Genomic DNA, 15,602 nt, shown 5'->3' with positions numbered 1-15,602 from the left:
TTTTGTCAAATAGGTTTTTAGTTGCTTGTTGTCTCTCTTCTCCTTCTGGTACCTCTAGGATGCGAGTGTTGGTACACTTGATGTTGTCCTAAAGTCCCCTGAAAGTATTCTCATTTTTTTGGATTCTTTTTTCTCTTTGCTGTTCTGATTGGGTATTTTCTGCCACCTTATCTTCTAAATTGCTGATTCTATCCTCTGCTTCATGTAATCAACTGTTGATTTCCTCTAATATATTCTTTATTTGTTACTGTATTCTTCATTTTTGACTGGTTCTTTTTTATGTGTTCTATCTCCATTTTTATGTTTTCTATCTCTTTGTTGAAGTTCTCCCTGAGATCACTGAGCATTCTTATAACCAATGTTTTGAACTCTACATGTGGTTGATTGGTTGCCTGCATTTTATTTAGTTCTTTTTCTGGAGTTTTGATTTGTTCTTTCATTTGGGACATGTTTCTTTGTCTCCTCATTTGACTGCCTTCCTGTGTTTGTTTCTATGTGTTAGGTAGAGCTACTATGTCTCTCGGTCTTAGTAGAGTGGCCTTATGTAGTAGGTGTCCTGTGGGGCCCAGTTGTGCAGTCCCTCTGGTCACCTGAGCCTGGTCTTCCAGGTGTGTCCCTTGTGTGGGTTGTATATGCTCTTCTGTTCTAGTTGAGCCTTGGTTGCTGTTGGCATGTCAATAGGAGGGATTGACCCTCAGGCTGATTGGTTGTAAATGCCTGCCATGACTACAGTGGAGGAGCTAATGTGCAGGGGCTGACCCTACAGAGCAGAATTCACTTTAGCAGGGCTCTGGTGCCTGTCCAGTCTGCCCTTTGGGTGTGTTGTCTGAGGAGGCAGTTGGGTGGTGCTCCAGCACGGTCTGAAGCTGGCCACCACTTGTGCCTGCCCCAGGGCCTCCTGGGAGGGGCCCTGCCACAGGCCAAGTTCAGCCACAGCCTGTACCCTGCCCGGGGCCATCTGAATGAGCCACAAAGCAATCCACAGAAGGCTGCCCCACGCACTGGGCTTGGAGATGCCTGGGAAAGGCTAAGCTGTGAACTGAGGCCTGCTGCTGCTAGTGTTGGTCTTGGGGCTGCTGAGCAAGAGGTACAGGGTACACCAAAGCCAGATGCTGCTTGTTTGGGGTTTGTGAATTTTTGAGAGATTTTAGGCATGAGCCAAGACAGGCCATTTGTATGGAAAAGACACTGGAAGCAGCTTGGGTAGGCCTGAAAGTTGGGTGGGGCAGGGTCTCAGGGAATCACCAGGGCTGGGTGAACTGTGTTAGCCAGGTTGATGGAGACTCAGATATGGTGGCCGCCTGCATCTGTGCTCTATGAGTGGGGAGGGCTTAACAGAGGAACAGTGGCTTCTGCCAGTACTTCTGCCCCTCTGGCCCTCACCCTGCAGCCAGACAAGTCACTTCCTCCCCATATGACTCTGGCACCTTTCGAGCTGCTGCCCCAGTGCTAGACTTCAGAGCAAGTTAGTCCGTCAGCAAGTAAGTCCACGTGTGGGCCCTTTAAGAGGAATGCCTGTGACTCCAGCCACATTCTGTCTCACTCAGCCTCAATCTCTGCTGGGTTTCACAGCCAGAAGTTACGGGGACTTATTTCCTTGACACTGGAACCCAGGGCTGGGGACCCTGGTGTTGGGCTGGGATCCCTCACTCCTCTCAGGGGGACCTCCACAGCTGAGGTATCCCTCCTGATTTTTAATAGTCACACACAGGTGTGGGACTAACCCATTCTACATCTCTGCCCCTCTTACCAGTCTCAAGGTGGCTACTTCTGTATGACCGTAGTTGTAGGACTTCAGTTCAGCTAGACTTGAGGCTATTCTCAGTGGTGATTGTTCTATAGTTTAGTTGTAATTTTGATGCAGTCACGAGAGGAGGCAAGCACAGTATTTACCTACTCTGCCATCTTGACTGGAAATCCCCCCTTCCATTATTTGTTTTATGTGAAGTGGCTGAAAGCTATCCATCTTATTTCCTCAATTCTGGAAGGCAAGTTTCTTTCTTAATCTAGAATTAAAGATTTGAAACACACAACTGATGTTGAAATGGATGCCTTAGAACTGAACAAAAATTGTATTTACTATAAAGGAACTTACAGAAAAAGAAAGTGCTTTTTTCTTTATTTGAAAGAACTGAAAATTTCTTCCCCCAAAGCTTCATGTGTGCACCTATGAGAAGATTTTTATTTATCCTTCCAAATGTTCAAAAGAGCAAAAAAACAGAGTAGAACAAAAGTTTTTACTTATGGTATTTCTATCCAGATAGTATAGTTTTTCTGCTAATATATATTTATGTGTGTGTGTGTGTGTGTGTGTTTATACTCATGCTAGAGATGTACATGAACCTTTATCAGATAAAAATAACATCAATTTAATCTGAAAGTTTTTGTGGAACTGGTCATTTCTAGACACCATGAGAAGCAGGAAGGAATAAAGCAAGTTAATAACTCCCAAACATAATCACTTTGTTGTGCCATAAATTTAGTTGCAGTTAGGGAGTGGCACTCTGGGAGCCTGCCATTCATCCATATAAGCTGCAGGAATTTTAGATCCATGAACTGTACAGCCTTGATAAGTGTATCTTACAATGCAGACTTACTCTCAGAGGGCTTCAAAGGTCACTAGGAAATAGAGGAAAGGAGACACCTGGGAGAAAGTGTTATAAAACCTTTGCCATTGAAGCCAGAGATGCTGGGCCAGCAACTCTGAGTACTTTTCCTCACGTTGCTCAGCAAACTGTCACCATCTGACAGCACCCAGGACCATGCACACCATGTTCCTGCCAAGTCTAACTTGCCTCTTAAATTATTTACCCAGGACAGTGATTCACTTCAAGTGGCTTAAAGGGAGAGTGACAGGAATCACTTAGGAAGGAATAACTACTCCTTCTATCAGGGGCCTCTTCTGAGCTGATCTTTATGGAGAATCAATGGCTGAGCTCCTGATCTTCAGACAGAATCTTTCCTCTAACTGAGCCCTAAACAATGAGCCTGTTCCAGACAGGCTTACCCCACCCTCACTCCCTTGGAGGGAGACCACCCCTCTGGGGCTGCTGAAGGACAGCAGCCATGTTTATAGCACATAGCACCTTATCTCTTCCCACACAGAGAACTGATCATCTGAACAGATGAGTGATCATCTGACCCGAGAAAACCAGACTCATAAGCTGGCCAGTGACCTAGCATAGAGAGATGAGCCAGGCAGTCACAGCCCCTCTTTAGGGCTTTGGAAGCTGAGATTCTGAGGTCAGCAGAGGGAACCAGAACGGAAGGGATTCCTTACAAGGTGACAGGAGTGCAGACTGCACTGCAGGCTCATGGCAGCCAAAGTCAGGTTCAGTCCATGATCCTGAGGAGTAAAGGGAAGAACACATGGTCAGAGAACACAGAGCCAGTGCGCGCAGAAGGAAGATGCCTCGGGACAGGTCCTGTGCCCAAGGCTGGGTGGAGTCAAGAGACCCAAAGTGAATAGTCAGGAAGATCAATGGCCTGGCAGAGAGCATTTCTTAAAAATTCAAAACAAATAACTATCTTGAGTCCAATGCAGAAATATGTTTAATCTTAAAACTTGTACCACTTTGTTGAATAGTAACATATCAATGAGAAGATTGTTACTACTATTTAGTTGCTGGAACATTAACATCTGGGTGTATAGAGAAGTACTGGCACAGAAACATTTTTCCACCCGTTCTGAATTTTGACCGAGAGCCCTATCACAAAACCCTCAACCTCAGGGTATGCATCACTGGAGGCCATTTCTAGAGTAACCTTGGACTTGTGATTACTGTCTGTCTCACTGAACCATCCAAGTCATTCCATCTTTCCTATAGCTGTGACTACTGTTTGTTATAAAGCAGTTAAACATCCTTGGGCATCTTTTCTTGGCAATAAAAAATCTCTCACTGGATATTTAAAGCCTAATAGTCATATGTTTCAAAAAGCCTTTCAATTGTGCATTGAGCAATTCTGCTTCTTGTATTTATCATAAGGCAATAATTGCAGCATTATTTTTAACATCAAGGAATTGGAAACAACCTAAATTTTCAACAGATGGAGGCTGAATTAATTATGGAACAGTCATGCAATGAAATACTATGCAGGCATCTAAAGGAATGTAGAAATATGTGTGCTGACATGAGAGAATCTTCACGTTATAATGTCTCATTAAAGGAACAAGGTATAACATGTTGTGGACATGTTAAGATGTTCCAGATATGTGGTGAATTGAGAAGACAAAGCAGGTTGCTAAAGTACATAACTCTACCATCCTGTTTTCTTAAAAAAAAAAAAAAAAAAAAGTATATCTACATACTCCAGCATTGCCACATTCTGGATGTGTATACCTTAAAATGCTATCAGTGGTAAGCTATGGGTTCTGGAATTCTGGGTGATCTTATTAACTTATCTCTATATTATGATTTTAAGCCTATCATACAATATTTTAAATAGGTAATACACTTACGTGGTTAAAAAATCAAGACAATATAAACATGAAGTCTCACCCTCACCCCATCCCTACTCCCTTCCCCTTTTATAATCACTTTTACTTTCTTATTATCATCCCAGTGTTTTTTTGTCAAATACAAGCAAATATAAATATGTATTCTTGCTTTCCCCTTTTCTTATACAAAATATCATCCAATATACACTATGGTATAGCTGGCTTTCTTCACTATTGAGTATTTTTTTGAAACAAAGGCTCACAGCATTCTGTCCTCTGCTTACAGATACTGTTGCGCCATGCAGCCAACTCTGTGAAAAGGGTCTCCATGGAGCTGGGTGGCCATGCCCCATTCATTGTCTTTGACAGTGCCAACGTGGACCAGGCCGTGGCAGGGGCCATGGCATCGAAATTTAGGAACTCTGGACAGGTGAGTCCTGTGGTGTTTTCCAGGGTTTGTATGTGTCTGTATTTTACAAAAGTTCTACAGTCTTATTCATCTCTTCAAAGGAAATTTTTGGGTTCCTTCCATTGTCCATCCTTCCTTCTTTCACTTTTTCAGCCAATACTTAGAAAATACCCTCTCTTTGCCAGGGATGATGCTAGGCGTGGAGATCCCAAGAGAAATACAGTTTCTGGCTTCAAGGAATTTCCTGAACAGAAGATGTCTCTTAATTAAATTGTTCTCTCTTCTTTCCCCTACTCTTTGAATTTGGTTATGTTCACAGTTTTTCCTCATTGGGCTTTCCTGTACTGAACAGGTACAATCATCTCCTCTGACACAAAACAGCCTAAATAGCTAGTATCTGAGGCCCGTGGTCTTAAGGAAATAAAGTAGGAAAATGTTGAAATGGTGCCTTGAAAAACTCAAAACCCTGCTGCCTGGGTCTCACACTTTCTGAGATGGAAGGGGCATGATTGGCACCCACTGCAGGGCACATGCCTGGGGACTATCAGTGTGCCCACAGGCTATCCAGGTTGTCACTGGGAGAGTGGTCACCTAAGCTCACTCACACCTTCATAGGAAATTCTGGAATGTTAGATCTGGCAGGGTCCTTCAAAGTTATCTGATACAATTCTTGTATTTACAGATGAGTAAATGAGACTAGAAAGACTAACTGACTGGAGGTCATACATCCTTGGGTCACAGTCCCAACTCTGCTAAGGAGCTGGGACTGTGAACCTAGGGTCCTGCCTCCCCAGTTCTATCCAAGCTGTTGCCAGGATCCTGGCTTCTTACAAAATATTCTTAAGCACTTTGTCTTAAAGTATCATCAATAAGCAGTTTTAAATGCATTCCAGAAACAGAATGAAAACTCCTAAAATGTTATACTGTAAAAAAAAAAAAAGGTGAAATGTGTAGCATCCTATATTAAATAGTTTTCATCCTTTGGTAGTTAGTTTTTCCTAAATAAGCTCAGTTGTTTCAGAGTAAGATGTTTCCCTTTAAAAATACAAAATGTCGGTGTGTGTAAACCTTCAGTTACACTATAAAGCTACAATTTTGGGGTATGTTCCTTTAAGCCAATTAAAATGCATAGGACACAAAATTATCTATATACTTGTTTCCACACAAAGAAATGGAAATATATTCCGTGCTCATGGATTGGAAGAATCAACATAGTTAAAATGGCCATATTACCCAAAGCAATATACAGATTTAATGCAATCCCCATCAAAATCCCAATGGCATTTTTTAAAGAAATAGAACAAAAAATCATCAGATTTGTGTGCAACCACAAAAGACCCCGAATAGCCAAAGCAATCTTAAGAAAAAAGTACAATAATGGAGGTCTCACACTCCCTGACTTTAGCTTGTACTACAGGGCTACAGTAATCAAAACAGCATGGTATTGGCAGAAAAACAGACACATAGACCAATGGAATAGAATTGAGAACCCAGAAATAAAACCACGTAAATAGGGACAGATAATTTTTGACAAAGAAGCAAAAAACATACAATGGAGAAAAGACAGCCTCTTCACCAAATGGTGCTGGGAGAATTGGATAGCCACGTGCAAAAGAATGAAACTGGACTGCTATCTGTCACCATGTACCAAAATTAATTCAAAATGGATCAAAGACTTAAGCATAAGACCTGATACAATAAACTGCATAGAAGAAAACATAGGTACTAAACTTATGGACCTTGGGTTCAAAGAGCATTTTATGAATTTGGCTCCAAAAGCAAGGGAAGTAAAGCTAAGATAAACGAATGGGACTATATGAAACTTAAAAGCTTCTGCACAGCCAAAGAAACCATCGACAAAATAAAGAGGCAACCAACTGAATGGGAGAAGATTTTTGCAAACAGTGCCTCCGATAAAGGGCTAATATCCAAAGTATACAAGGAACTCATAAAACTCAACAACAACAAAACAAACAACACAATTGAAAAATGGGCAGACGAGCTAAAGAGACATTTCTCCAAAGAGGAGATACAAATGGCAAATAGACATATGAAATAATGCTCAACATCACTAATCATCAGAGAAATGCAAATAAAAACCACAATGAGGTATCACCTCACCCCAGTCAGAATGGCTATCATCAACAAGACAAATAGTAACAAATGTTGGAGAGGCTGTGGAGAAAAAGGAACCCTCATACACTGTTGGTGGGAATGCAGACTGGTGCAGCCGTTATGGAAGGCAGTGTGGAAGTTCCTCAAAAAATTACGAATAGAATTGCCATATGACCCAGCAATCCCTCTCCTGGGTATCTACCCAAAAAATCTGAAAACATTTAGAGATAAAGACACGTGTGCTCCAATGTTCATTGCAGCTTTGTTTATGGTGGCCAAGACATTGAAACAACCAAAATGTCCTTCGATAGATGAATGGATAAAGAAGTTGTGGTATATATACACAATGGAATACTATTCGGCGGTAAGAAAAGATGATATAGGAACATTTGTGACAACATGGATGGATCTTGAGAGTATAATGCTAAGCGAAATAGGTCAGACAGAAAAAGCAGAGAACCATATGATTTCACTGATATGTGGTATATAAACCAAAAACAACAAAAGAACAAGACAAACAAATGAGAAACAAAATCTCATAGACACAGACAATAGTTTAGTGGTTACCAGAGGGTAAGGGGTGTGGGGGGTGGGAGATGAGGGTAAGGGGGATCAAATATATGGTGATGGAAGGAGAACTGACTCTGGGTGGTGAACACACAATGGGATTTATAGATGATGTAATACAGAATTGTACACCTGAAATCTATGTAATTTTCCTAACAATTGTCACCCCAATAAATTTAAAAAAAATACAAGAGGAAAGTTTATCAGTAATAACTCTCTATTTCCTGTAGTATGGTTATATTTTATAATTTTTAAATATGAGGTCTAACTAGAAAAAATAAGCAAGGGTCCTTTCAATAATTTAGACTAACGTGGAAGAATGGTCTTGTGTCCATTTTCAAAATGTCAGACTGCAAACGCTTGGAAGGCGTAAGCTAAAGTATGTAAACTGGCCTTTGACCACGTTCCTCTAGCCTAGGCCCTCTGTCTGTGGAGCATCACAGCCTCTCAGGGGGTTAGTTTTTAGTGTTGCTTTTTCTGCCTTATTTGTTTTATAATGACTTATTCAAGCCATTTGGAACAATTTGAGTTATGGGTTTTTTTTTATTTTTTTGCACACAGGTATTTATCTTGCATACATGTTTAACCACAGAGGTATGGCAGCTGTGCAAGGGGTTTTAGAGGAATGTGCATTTCTTCAGTGCACTTATCTTTAGGGCCAAGCCCACCTGGACAGGAAAATAGCAAGTTGGACACCTGATGAGGATGCCTGGGGAAATGTTTTCACATTCAGAGGGAGCAGCAGTCACACATTTATTGGTCAGGTCAATAGCTTCCTACAAACTGTCTAATGGAGTTTGTTTTTTCTGTCTAGACTTGTGTTTGCTCAAACCGTTTCTTGGTGCAAAAGGGTATCCATGATTCCTTTGTGAAAAAATTTTCGGAGGCAATTAAAACGGATCTGCATGTGGGTAATGGATTTGAGGAGAGAACTACTCAAGGCCCATTAATTAACGAAAAAGCAGTACAAAAGGTAAGTTTGTTTTATTATCTGTTAAATTTCGTAGCTGTGATATCAAAAGCTTAACTAGCAAAAAACACTTTGGTAATGTACCCAACAAGGGTATTTTGGAAACAGTGGAGAAGTCATAAAAAAGTGAATTTCTGCCAATTTGTATGAGTTGTGTGGCATCATCTAGTCATAAGCTTTTACAACTCTGTCATGACAGAGTCCCCATGAGATCCATCACTTTAGGTCTTTACTGTACGCCCTAAATTTTCTCTTGAAGTGGTGATAATTCCATCCCTTGCTTCTTCAGGAATTAAGATATTGAAATACGAAGTTCTTTAATTTTTTGAACACCTAAAAGGAAAGGAAGACCAGCTTTGTTTTTGAGATCGTTTATGTTCTGGCTGAAATGCTGGCTGGCATTGACAACAAAATGCCCTTCCAGAAGAATCCTTGACAAAAACATCCTGGCAGCGAGATGTAGAACTGCAGAGACCACGTTGAAGATTTGGCAGAAAGGGGAAACTGTTTTTAAAATGTGTTTTAAAAACACATGTTTTAGGGGCTGGCCCGGTGGCTCAGGCGGTTAGAACGCTGTGCTCCTAACTCTGAAGGCTGCCGGTTCGATTCCCACATGAGCAAGTGGGCTCTCAACCACAAGTTTGCTGGTTCAATTCCTCGAGTCCCACAAGGGATGGTGGGCTCTGCCCCCTGCAACTAAGATTGAACATGGCACCTTGAACTGAGCTGCCACTGAGCTCCCGGATGGCTCAGTTGGTTGGAGCGTTTGTCCTCTCAACCACAAGGTTGCCGGTTCGACTCCCGCAGGGGATAGTGGGCTGTGCCCCCTGCAACTAGCAACTGGCAACTGGACCTGGAGCTGGGCTGCGCCCTCCACTACTAAGATTGAAAGGACAACAAATTGACTTAAAAAAACAACAACAAAAAAACCACATTTTAAACTGTTTTAAAAATGTGTTAAAAAAATGTCACAATCTAGTCTACTAACTCGTTGAGATTTCACTCTTTGTTCTGCTTTTTAAAAAAAATAATCCTTTTCAGAGTTGCTTACAAGGAACTTTCTTATAATACCAGACATGTACCAGACATTTTTTTTTTTTTTTTGGCCAAAGTGAAGGTGCAGACATTGCTCTCTAGAGGGCGCTGTTTCCCAGGACTTCAAGCAACTACAGCTGAAGGATTTCTTTTTTGAGTGGAGATTTAGTATCAAGCACCTTGTTTGAAAACAATCCATCACGTTGACTTTAGTGTACATACGGTGATAGATTGAATTCCAGGGGGAAAAACTGCATATCACATTTAATATGATAAGAAGAGAACAGAGAAGATTCTATTTGGGGACAAAGAGGTAGGCTCTTGTTAAGTATGTTAAATATAGTTATTAGAGATGTAAATCATAGAAAGTAAACCATCCTGGCTAATGGGTATTATTGCAAACAGTGGACTATGAGAGCATTGTAGGGGATGAGGCAGAATGGATGGCAAAATGCCCAAGCCTGTATCTGTCTCTTCTGAAATGCTATAGATCATTCAGCTGAGAATGGGACCAAAGATTGTGATGAAGTTCTGGAAGGCAGAATGACTTGTGTGAACAAAAAGGCCAAAGCAGATGAAGCATGCCAAGGGGAGGCCTGCAGAGGAAATGGTGCCATTTTTTAGGATGGAGCCTTTCTAGAATTGGCTGTGATAAAGGGAAGAATGGGAGGAAGTGAGAAATGACTAATTGATTAAACTTTTGCAGTTTTCTGGATTATTCCCACAGCACTCCCCACCACCACCACTAGTATACACAAGACAACTGAGGCATTTGCTCCAGGTAGGCAGGTACCTCTGAGGAAATATAGCAGCCTACTAACGAGGGCTGCCGCTGTGAGAGTGAGGGAGGTGCACCAGAGCAGGGCTCTCCGACAAGTCTGCCAGGTCAGAATAAATCTGAGCTTGTGGTTGTCCCTCCCTTTCAGGGAGGAGACTGGAAACAGCACAGGCCACCCACCTAAGTTATCAACCCAGTCCTTCATTAGAAAGATGAACCACCAAGGATCATGACAAATCCTCAGCACATAAGAGGAAGGGTCAGTTAAGAACAAACAGAACAGCTACCCTCAAGGAAGTAAATGAATCTGGGAACAGAAAGGAATTCTCTAAGAATCTAAGAGTGTCCTCCAAGCGTTTTGAGAAGATAGTACATCTATAAAGCAGAAGCAGTTTCTATGAAAATGAAGCAATGAGAACAAGAAAGAGTTTGTAGAAATTAAACACACCATGGTGAAATATTTTTTTAATTAGTAGATGAAGACAGAAGACAAAATCAAGGAGATCTCTTAAGACAAAGAGATGAAAAACATGGCAGAAATGCAAAAAGAAATCAGAATTAATCTGAGGTGAGGGGGATATCCATTTTAGTAATTGGAGTTCTAGAAAGAAGAATTGAGAAGACGGGGGGAAATGGCATTGTTAAATAAATCATAGAAAAAAGTTTCTTAGAGCTGGGGGGAAATAATTCTTCAGATTGAAAGCTTTCACCCCAAGTGTCACGTAGAATGAATGGGAAAAAAACGGTAAAAAAAAAAAAAAAAAGATTTAGAATGTCAGGAACACAAAAGAAGATCCTAGAAGTTTCCAAAAGGGGAAAAGCTACTCACAAAGGAGTGAGAGAAGCCTTATTGAATCAGACTTTTCATCAGCAACACTAGAAATGGAGAAGTGCCCTCAATGTTCTGAAGGAAAATTATTGGATCAAAATTCTATCACCAACCAAATTATCGATCAGATGGAGTACAAGGTAAAACATCAGACGTGCAGTGTCAGAAAGTTCAGAAAGTAAACCACTTTCAGTGCAACTTTTTCAGAAAAACTACTTGAGGAAAACGTATGAAAGCAAAGTCCAGGAAAGAGGATTACATGGGATCCCAAATCTTGGAACACACGTAGGAGTGCAGTGAGAGCAAATCCCAGGAAAACAGCTGAGCATCAGGTCTGGAAAGACAGCAGTGATATCAGACCAGTCAACAAATGGTAAGACAGCCACAAACCACAGAGAAGGGAGGGGCCGGTGCTGTACCACCACGCACCCTCTTACTGCCTCTCTATCTCTCCATATTTGGTTCCTTCTACCCAAAGGAACTAGGGTACATTGTTTTCAACCTATTTGAGAAAGAAAGAAAGAAAACCAGTTACACTTTTCTGCAGTTTAAACATTCTGAGAGATTGTGTCATCTTCCAGGTATCCTTAACCAGCTTTCCCAATGGCAATTCTCTTTCTCATCACACAGGTAGAGAAACACGTGAGTGACGCACTTTCCAAAGGGGCCACAGTTGTGACAGGCGGGAAGCGGCATCAACTTGGAAAAAATTTCTTTGAGCCTACCCTGCTCAGCAATGTCACCCAGGATATGCTCTGCTCTCATGAGGAGACTTTTGGGCCTCTGGCACCAGTTATCAAGTAAGATCGTCTAGCTGGTAGGAAGACAGGAGAAAGAATAGGAAAGGAAAAGGAAACCTAGAGAGAAATCCAGTTCATGTGCTTTTGAGGCCTGGTTGTAGGAGGGGGTGGATTAGAGAGGCAGGGAGCTGTGCTGTGTCAATTGAAGAGGCAAGTTCCCTTTATGATTTTTAAAAATTTGTTTTTACTATTGCCTACTTAGACTACAAAATTTACCAAATTCTGTACTTTGCTTTCTTACTTTTTGCTTTGTGCTGAACTCATTTTTATTCTTCATAGAGTACATCCTCCAAGTGTTCTTTCAAGGGAGTCTGTGGGAAATGAATATTCTGTGTTCTTATATGATCTTTTATCTCACATTTGCAAGTAAATAATAATTTCCTGGATAAAATTCTAGCTTCAACACTTTGAAAATATAACTGCTTTGTCTGTTTACATCCTGAGAAAGCTGGTGTCTAGCTCCTGTTCCATAGAAAGGGATCTACTTTTTGGAGATTTTTGAAATTTCTCATGGTCTTTGACGTTCTTAAATTTTACTGGTGTGGCACACTGTGAGCTTTTTCATTCTGAGGGTCTCACGTCTTCCTTTAATATATAAAGTGTTTGTTTAGTCCTGAGAAATTCTTGGTTGTTATTTCTCCAGCTACTTCTCTCCCTCCTTTTCCAGCCTTGTAAGAATTCTATTATAGAGTTACATCTACTTCCGTTCTCCACTGCTCTTAACTCCTGTTTATTCATTCCATCTCTGCGTCCATTCCCGGGGCCTCCTGAGACACTCCCCCTCCACTTGCCAGCCGAGTACTTCACTCTCCACGTACGCCCGTTTTGCCGTCCAGCACGTCCGCCGCATTCTTTATCGCGACAGTTACTTTTTTCATCCTTGATCTCTCCTGTGGTTCTTCCCCATAACTGATTCTTTCTGCCTCATTATTCTCCCCTATTTTGCTGTGGATAGTTATCCTTTTCCTATACTTTTGTTCTGTTCCACTGTTTCTGCCTCCCCGGTATAGGTTGTTCTGTTTGTTATTGTTCTTAGTCCTGGAGCCCTCAGATGCCTTGTCATTTTCTTGTAACTCATCTTTGGCCCCTTGAATGGTTAGCAGCCTTGGCTAGTAGTAAAGTCCTCCTTGGGATTGTGGTAAAAATCTTAGACCTTAGTTTGTGCTTCTTCTGATACATTTAGAGGGCAGAGGGTTGAGCCTCAGGGAGGGAGACTCTACTATTAAAATCTAGTCTCTATACCATTCCCTGTGACCCAGGTATCCTTTGCCCCTGGGGCATTTTGAGTTACCTCTATTGTAATGGATTGGGGAGAAGAGGCCTGTCGTTGTTCTGGATGGTTCACTAAGCCAGCTGGGCTTAAGTACTGCCTGGGCCCGCTGCCCTAAGCTGGCCTTGCTGCTTTTCTGCCCTGTGGCAAGAGAGCATTAATCCAGGGAGCCAGGTCTATAGGCAACATCACCTGAAATTCACAGGTGTGATGAAGGAGGTATAGCCCCATGTCCACGGGCTCCATGGAGCTCTGTCCCTTCCCAACCCCTCCATGGGTGACCCCTAGCTCTCCCGCTTGAGGCTGTCATTGTGCCCAAGATCCAGTCACTTCTTGGCCTCTACAGGTGTTGTGCATTTTTGGTGTTAGTTGCTGATAAGGTTTTTGAGCCATGATTCTCTTTCTCTCTCCTCTGACATCAGGTTCCCAAAGAGAGCTGGCAGCTGTGCTGCCTGTGCCATCTTATCCAGGACAGAAATCTTTCTAATCATATACTTTGCCGGCTTTGTTACCATCTTGCTAATGAAGTTTATATATTATTCTGCCACTTGAAGAACTTTTTCATCTTGGTTTTAGTGAAAATTTTTACCTAGAATGTGAACTTGATGTTTCTCAGGAAACCAGAAGGATGCAAATCAGGCTTTGCTACTTCACACCTGTGTCCCCTGGATGACTTAACTTCTCTGAGCCTCCGGACCCTCATGTGGGAAAACAATACAAGTAGTAATTGCCTCCCAGGGGCGGTGTGAGGTTTAAGGGACATGACGTGCACAAAGTGCTTAGCATGCAGCCTGAGAGCATTATGGTTGTTGCTGTACACTAAAAACGTTAGGGCCAGGAGGGGACTCAGCTGTTACCTGTGGACTCTCGTCCACAGCTCCGACATTAGCATGTACACCTGAAAGGTGTAGATCCTCAATGACACTGTGACTGATGATGTCATTATTGTATCTCTGAGGGATGGGTGCAAAGTAAGGACATCAGCAATGCTGTTTTCCTGTTCTCCAGTGAACAGAATGGCTCTAGGAGACCAGTGTCATCCTCTGAACAAGTGATTCTCTCAGGGCTACCATCCTTGACCTTCCCTCCCCCAGAGCTGCCTTTTCTCTCCCAGTTTTCCCCACATATCAACTGGGGCCCGGGGGAGCCCAGCCAGTTCTGTCCAGTGCCCCCAGAGACATGGGGGCCCCCACTACTGGCAGATCTCTGAATTAGGGTGCTTGAACATATTGCCCCAGTTACAATTCTGGGGCAACAGGAAAATGCCACCCAAATCTTGTTCCAGAAATAAAATGATAAACCTGGAAGAGCCCGCGTGGGGCTTTGGTCCTACCACACTTTCTTTCAGAGAAGAACAGACTCAGTGCCTTCACACTGTTAAGCAGCACATGTGGTGGAGCCCACACCAGAACTCTGGGCCTGGCTTCCTCTGCATGGTTTTCTTTCTACTACATTTTGCTTCTAACGTGTGTATTCTTAGTAGGTAACAACAGCACTGGTCCATTTTTCACAGCATTTTGTTTGACATTGTGGACACACCACAGTTCCTGCACGTCAGCCTGCTTGTCTCCTGCTGTCTCAGAAGATGTGAGCTGGGTTGATGGAGCACGCGGGCCTTGAGTGCTGAGTCATCACAGCGAGTGCTGCCATTTTCCTCTGTACTCTGTTTTGGGATCTCTTTACAAAACTCCTGTTTACTCTTGCTATTATTGGGGAAACAAATCAGCAGGAAAGACAGCTCCTTGTCCTTATGCCCCTTTACAGGTTATACTGACGACTATATTAACTTTGGCAGGTTCAACTCAGAGGAGGAGGCGGTGGCCATTGCTAATGCGACTGACGTTGGGTTAGCAGGTAGGTGCCATTCCGACTCCGTCATAATATTCCTCAGGCTGGTGCTGGAGTGTTCCCTTTAGACACAGCCCTGGGTTTTGAGAAGGACACTTCACTGCAACACATGTCCGTTGCTTTCCGAGAGGCAAGGGGGTGGTGGGAGGAGAGGCAGTGCAGATTGTTCTAGGTGGGGAATCACACACACCCTTGTTCTCAGGGGCTTCATGCCTGGAAATTCCAAGTGCTTCTCCCGTTTTCCTGGCTCCTAGAGCTCAACAGAGAGGCAGCACAGACTGAGCAGAGAGCATCCTTGACCATTTCTAAACTAAAAGAACGGTGGCCACACTATGTACCCAATCACCCTGACAAAATTGTATGTGCACAAATGTATGCAACAAATTTATATTTAGCATCTACAGTGAGTGAAGTACTGAGGAAGACACAGAGACATAAAGATAGAGCAATAGCTCTATAGGAGCTGCCCCTCTAGGTGTACAAGAACTATTTACAGCAAGAGGGAGGATATGCGTGCGGTGGGGCCCCTTACCCCAAGCTGCC

General features: G+C 42.5%; 1 protein-coding gene across 2 annotated transcripts in view; it reads left to right on the top strand.

Moving 5' to 3' along the window:
- ALDH5A1 (aldehyde dehydrogenase 5 family member A1) overlaps window positions 1-15,602 on the top strand; it is a 39,695-nt gene that overhangs the window by 20,030 nt on the left and 4,063 nt on the right. For both annotated transcript variants that reach the window (XM_019716816.2, XM_019716815.2), the window contains 4 exons: window positions 4,725-4,868; window positions 8,344-8,502; window positions 11,772-11,941; window positions 15,007-15,065. In XM_019716816.2, the coding sequence (XP_019572375.2) occupies window positions 4,725-4,868; window positions 8,344-8,502; window positions 11,772-11,941; window positions 15,007-15,065 (532 nt within the window). The remainder of the gene's footprint in view (window positions 1-4,724; window positions 4,869-8,343; window positions 8,503-11,771; window positions 11,942-15,006; window positions 15,066-15,602) is intronic.

Source organism: Rhinolophus sinicus, linkage group LG14 (assembly GCF_036562045.2).
Source record: "Rhinolophus sinicus isolate RSC01 linkage group LG14, ASM3656204v1, whole genome shotgun sequence".
Taxonomy (NCBI): domain Eukaryota; kingdom Metazoa; phylum Chordata; class Mammalia; order Chiroptera; family Rhinolophidae; genus Rhinolophus; species Rhinolophus sinicus.
The sequence above is the reverse complement of the archived record's forward strand: the minus strand, read 5'-3'. Positions and strand labels throughout refer to the sequence as shown.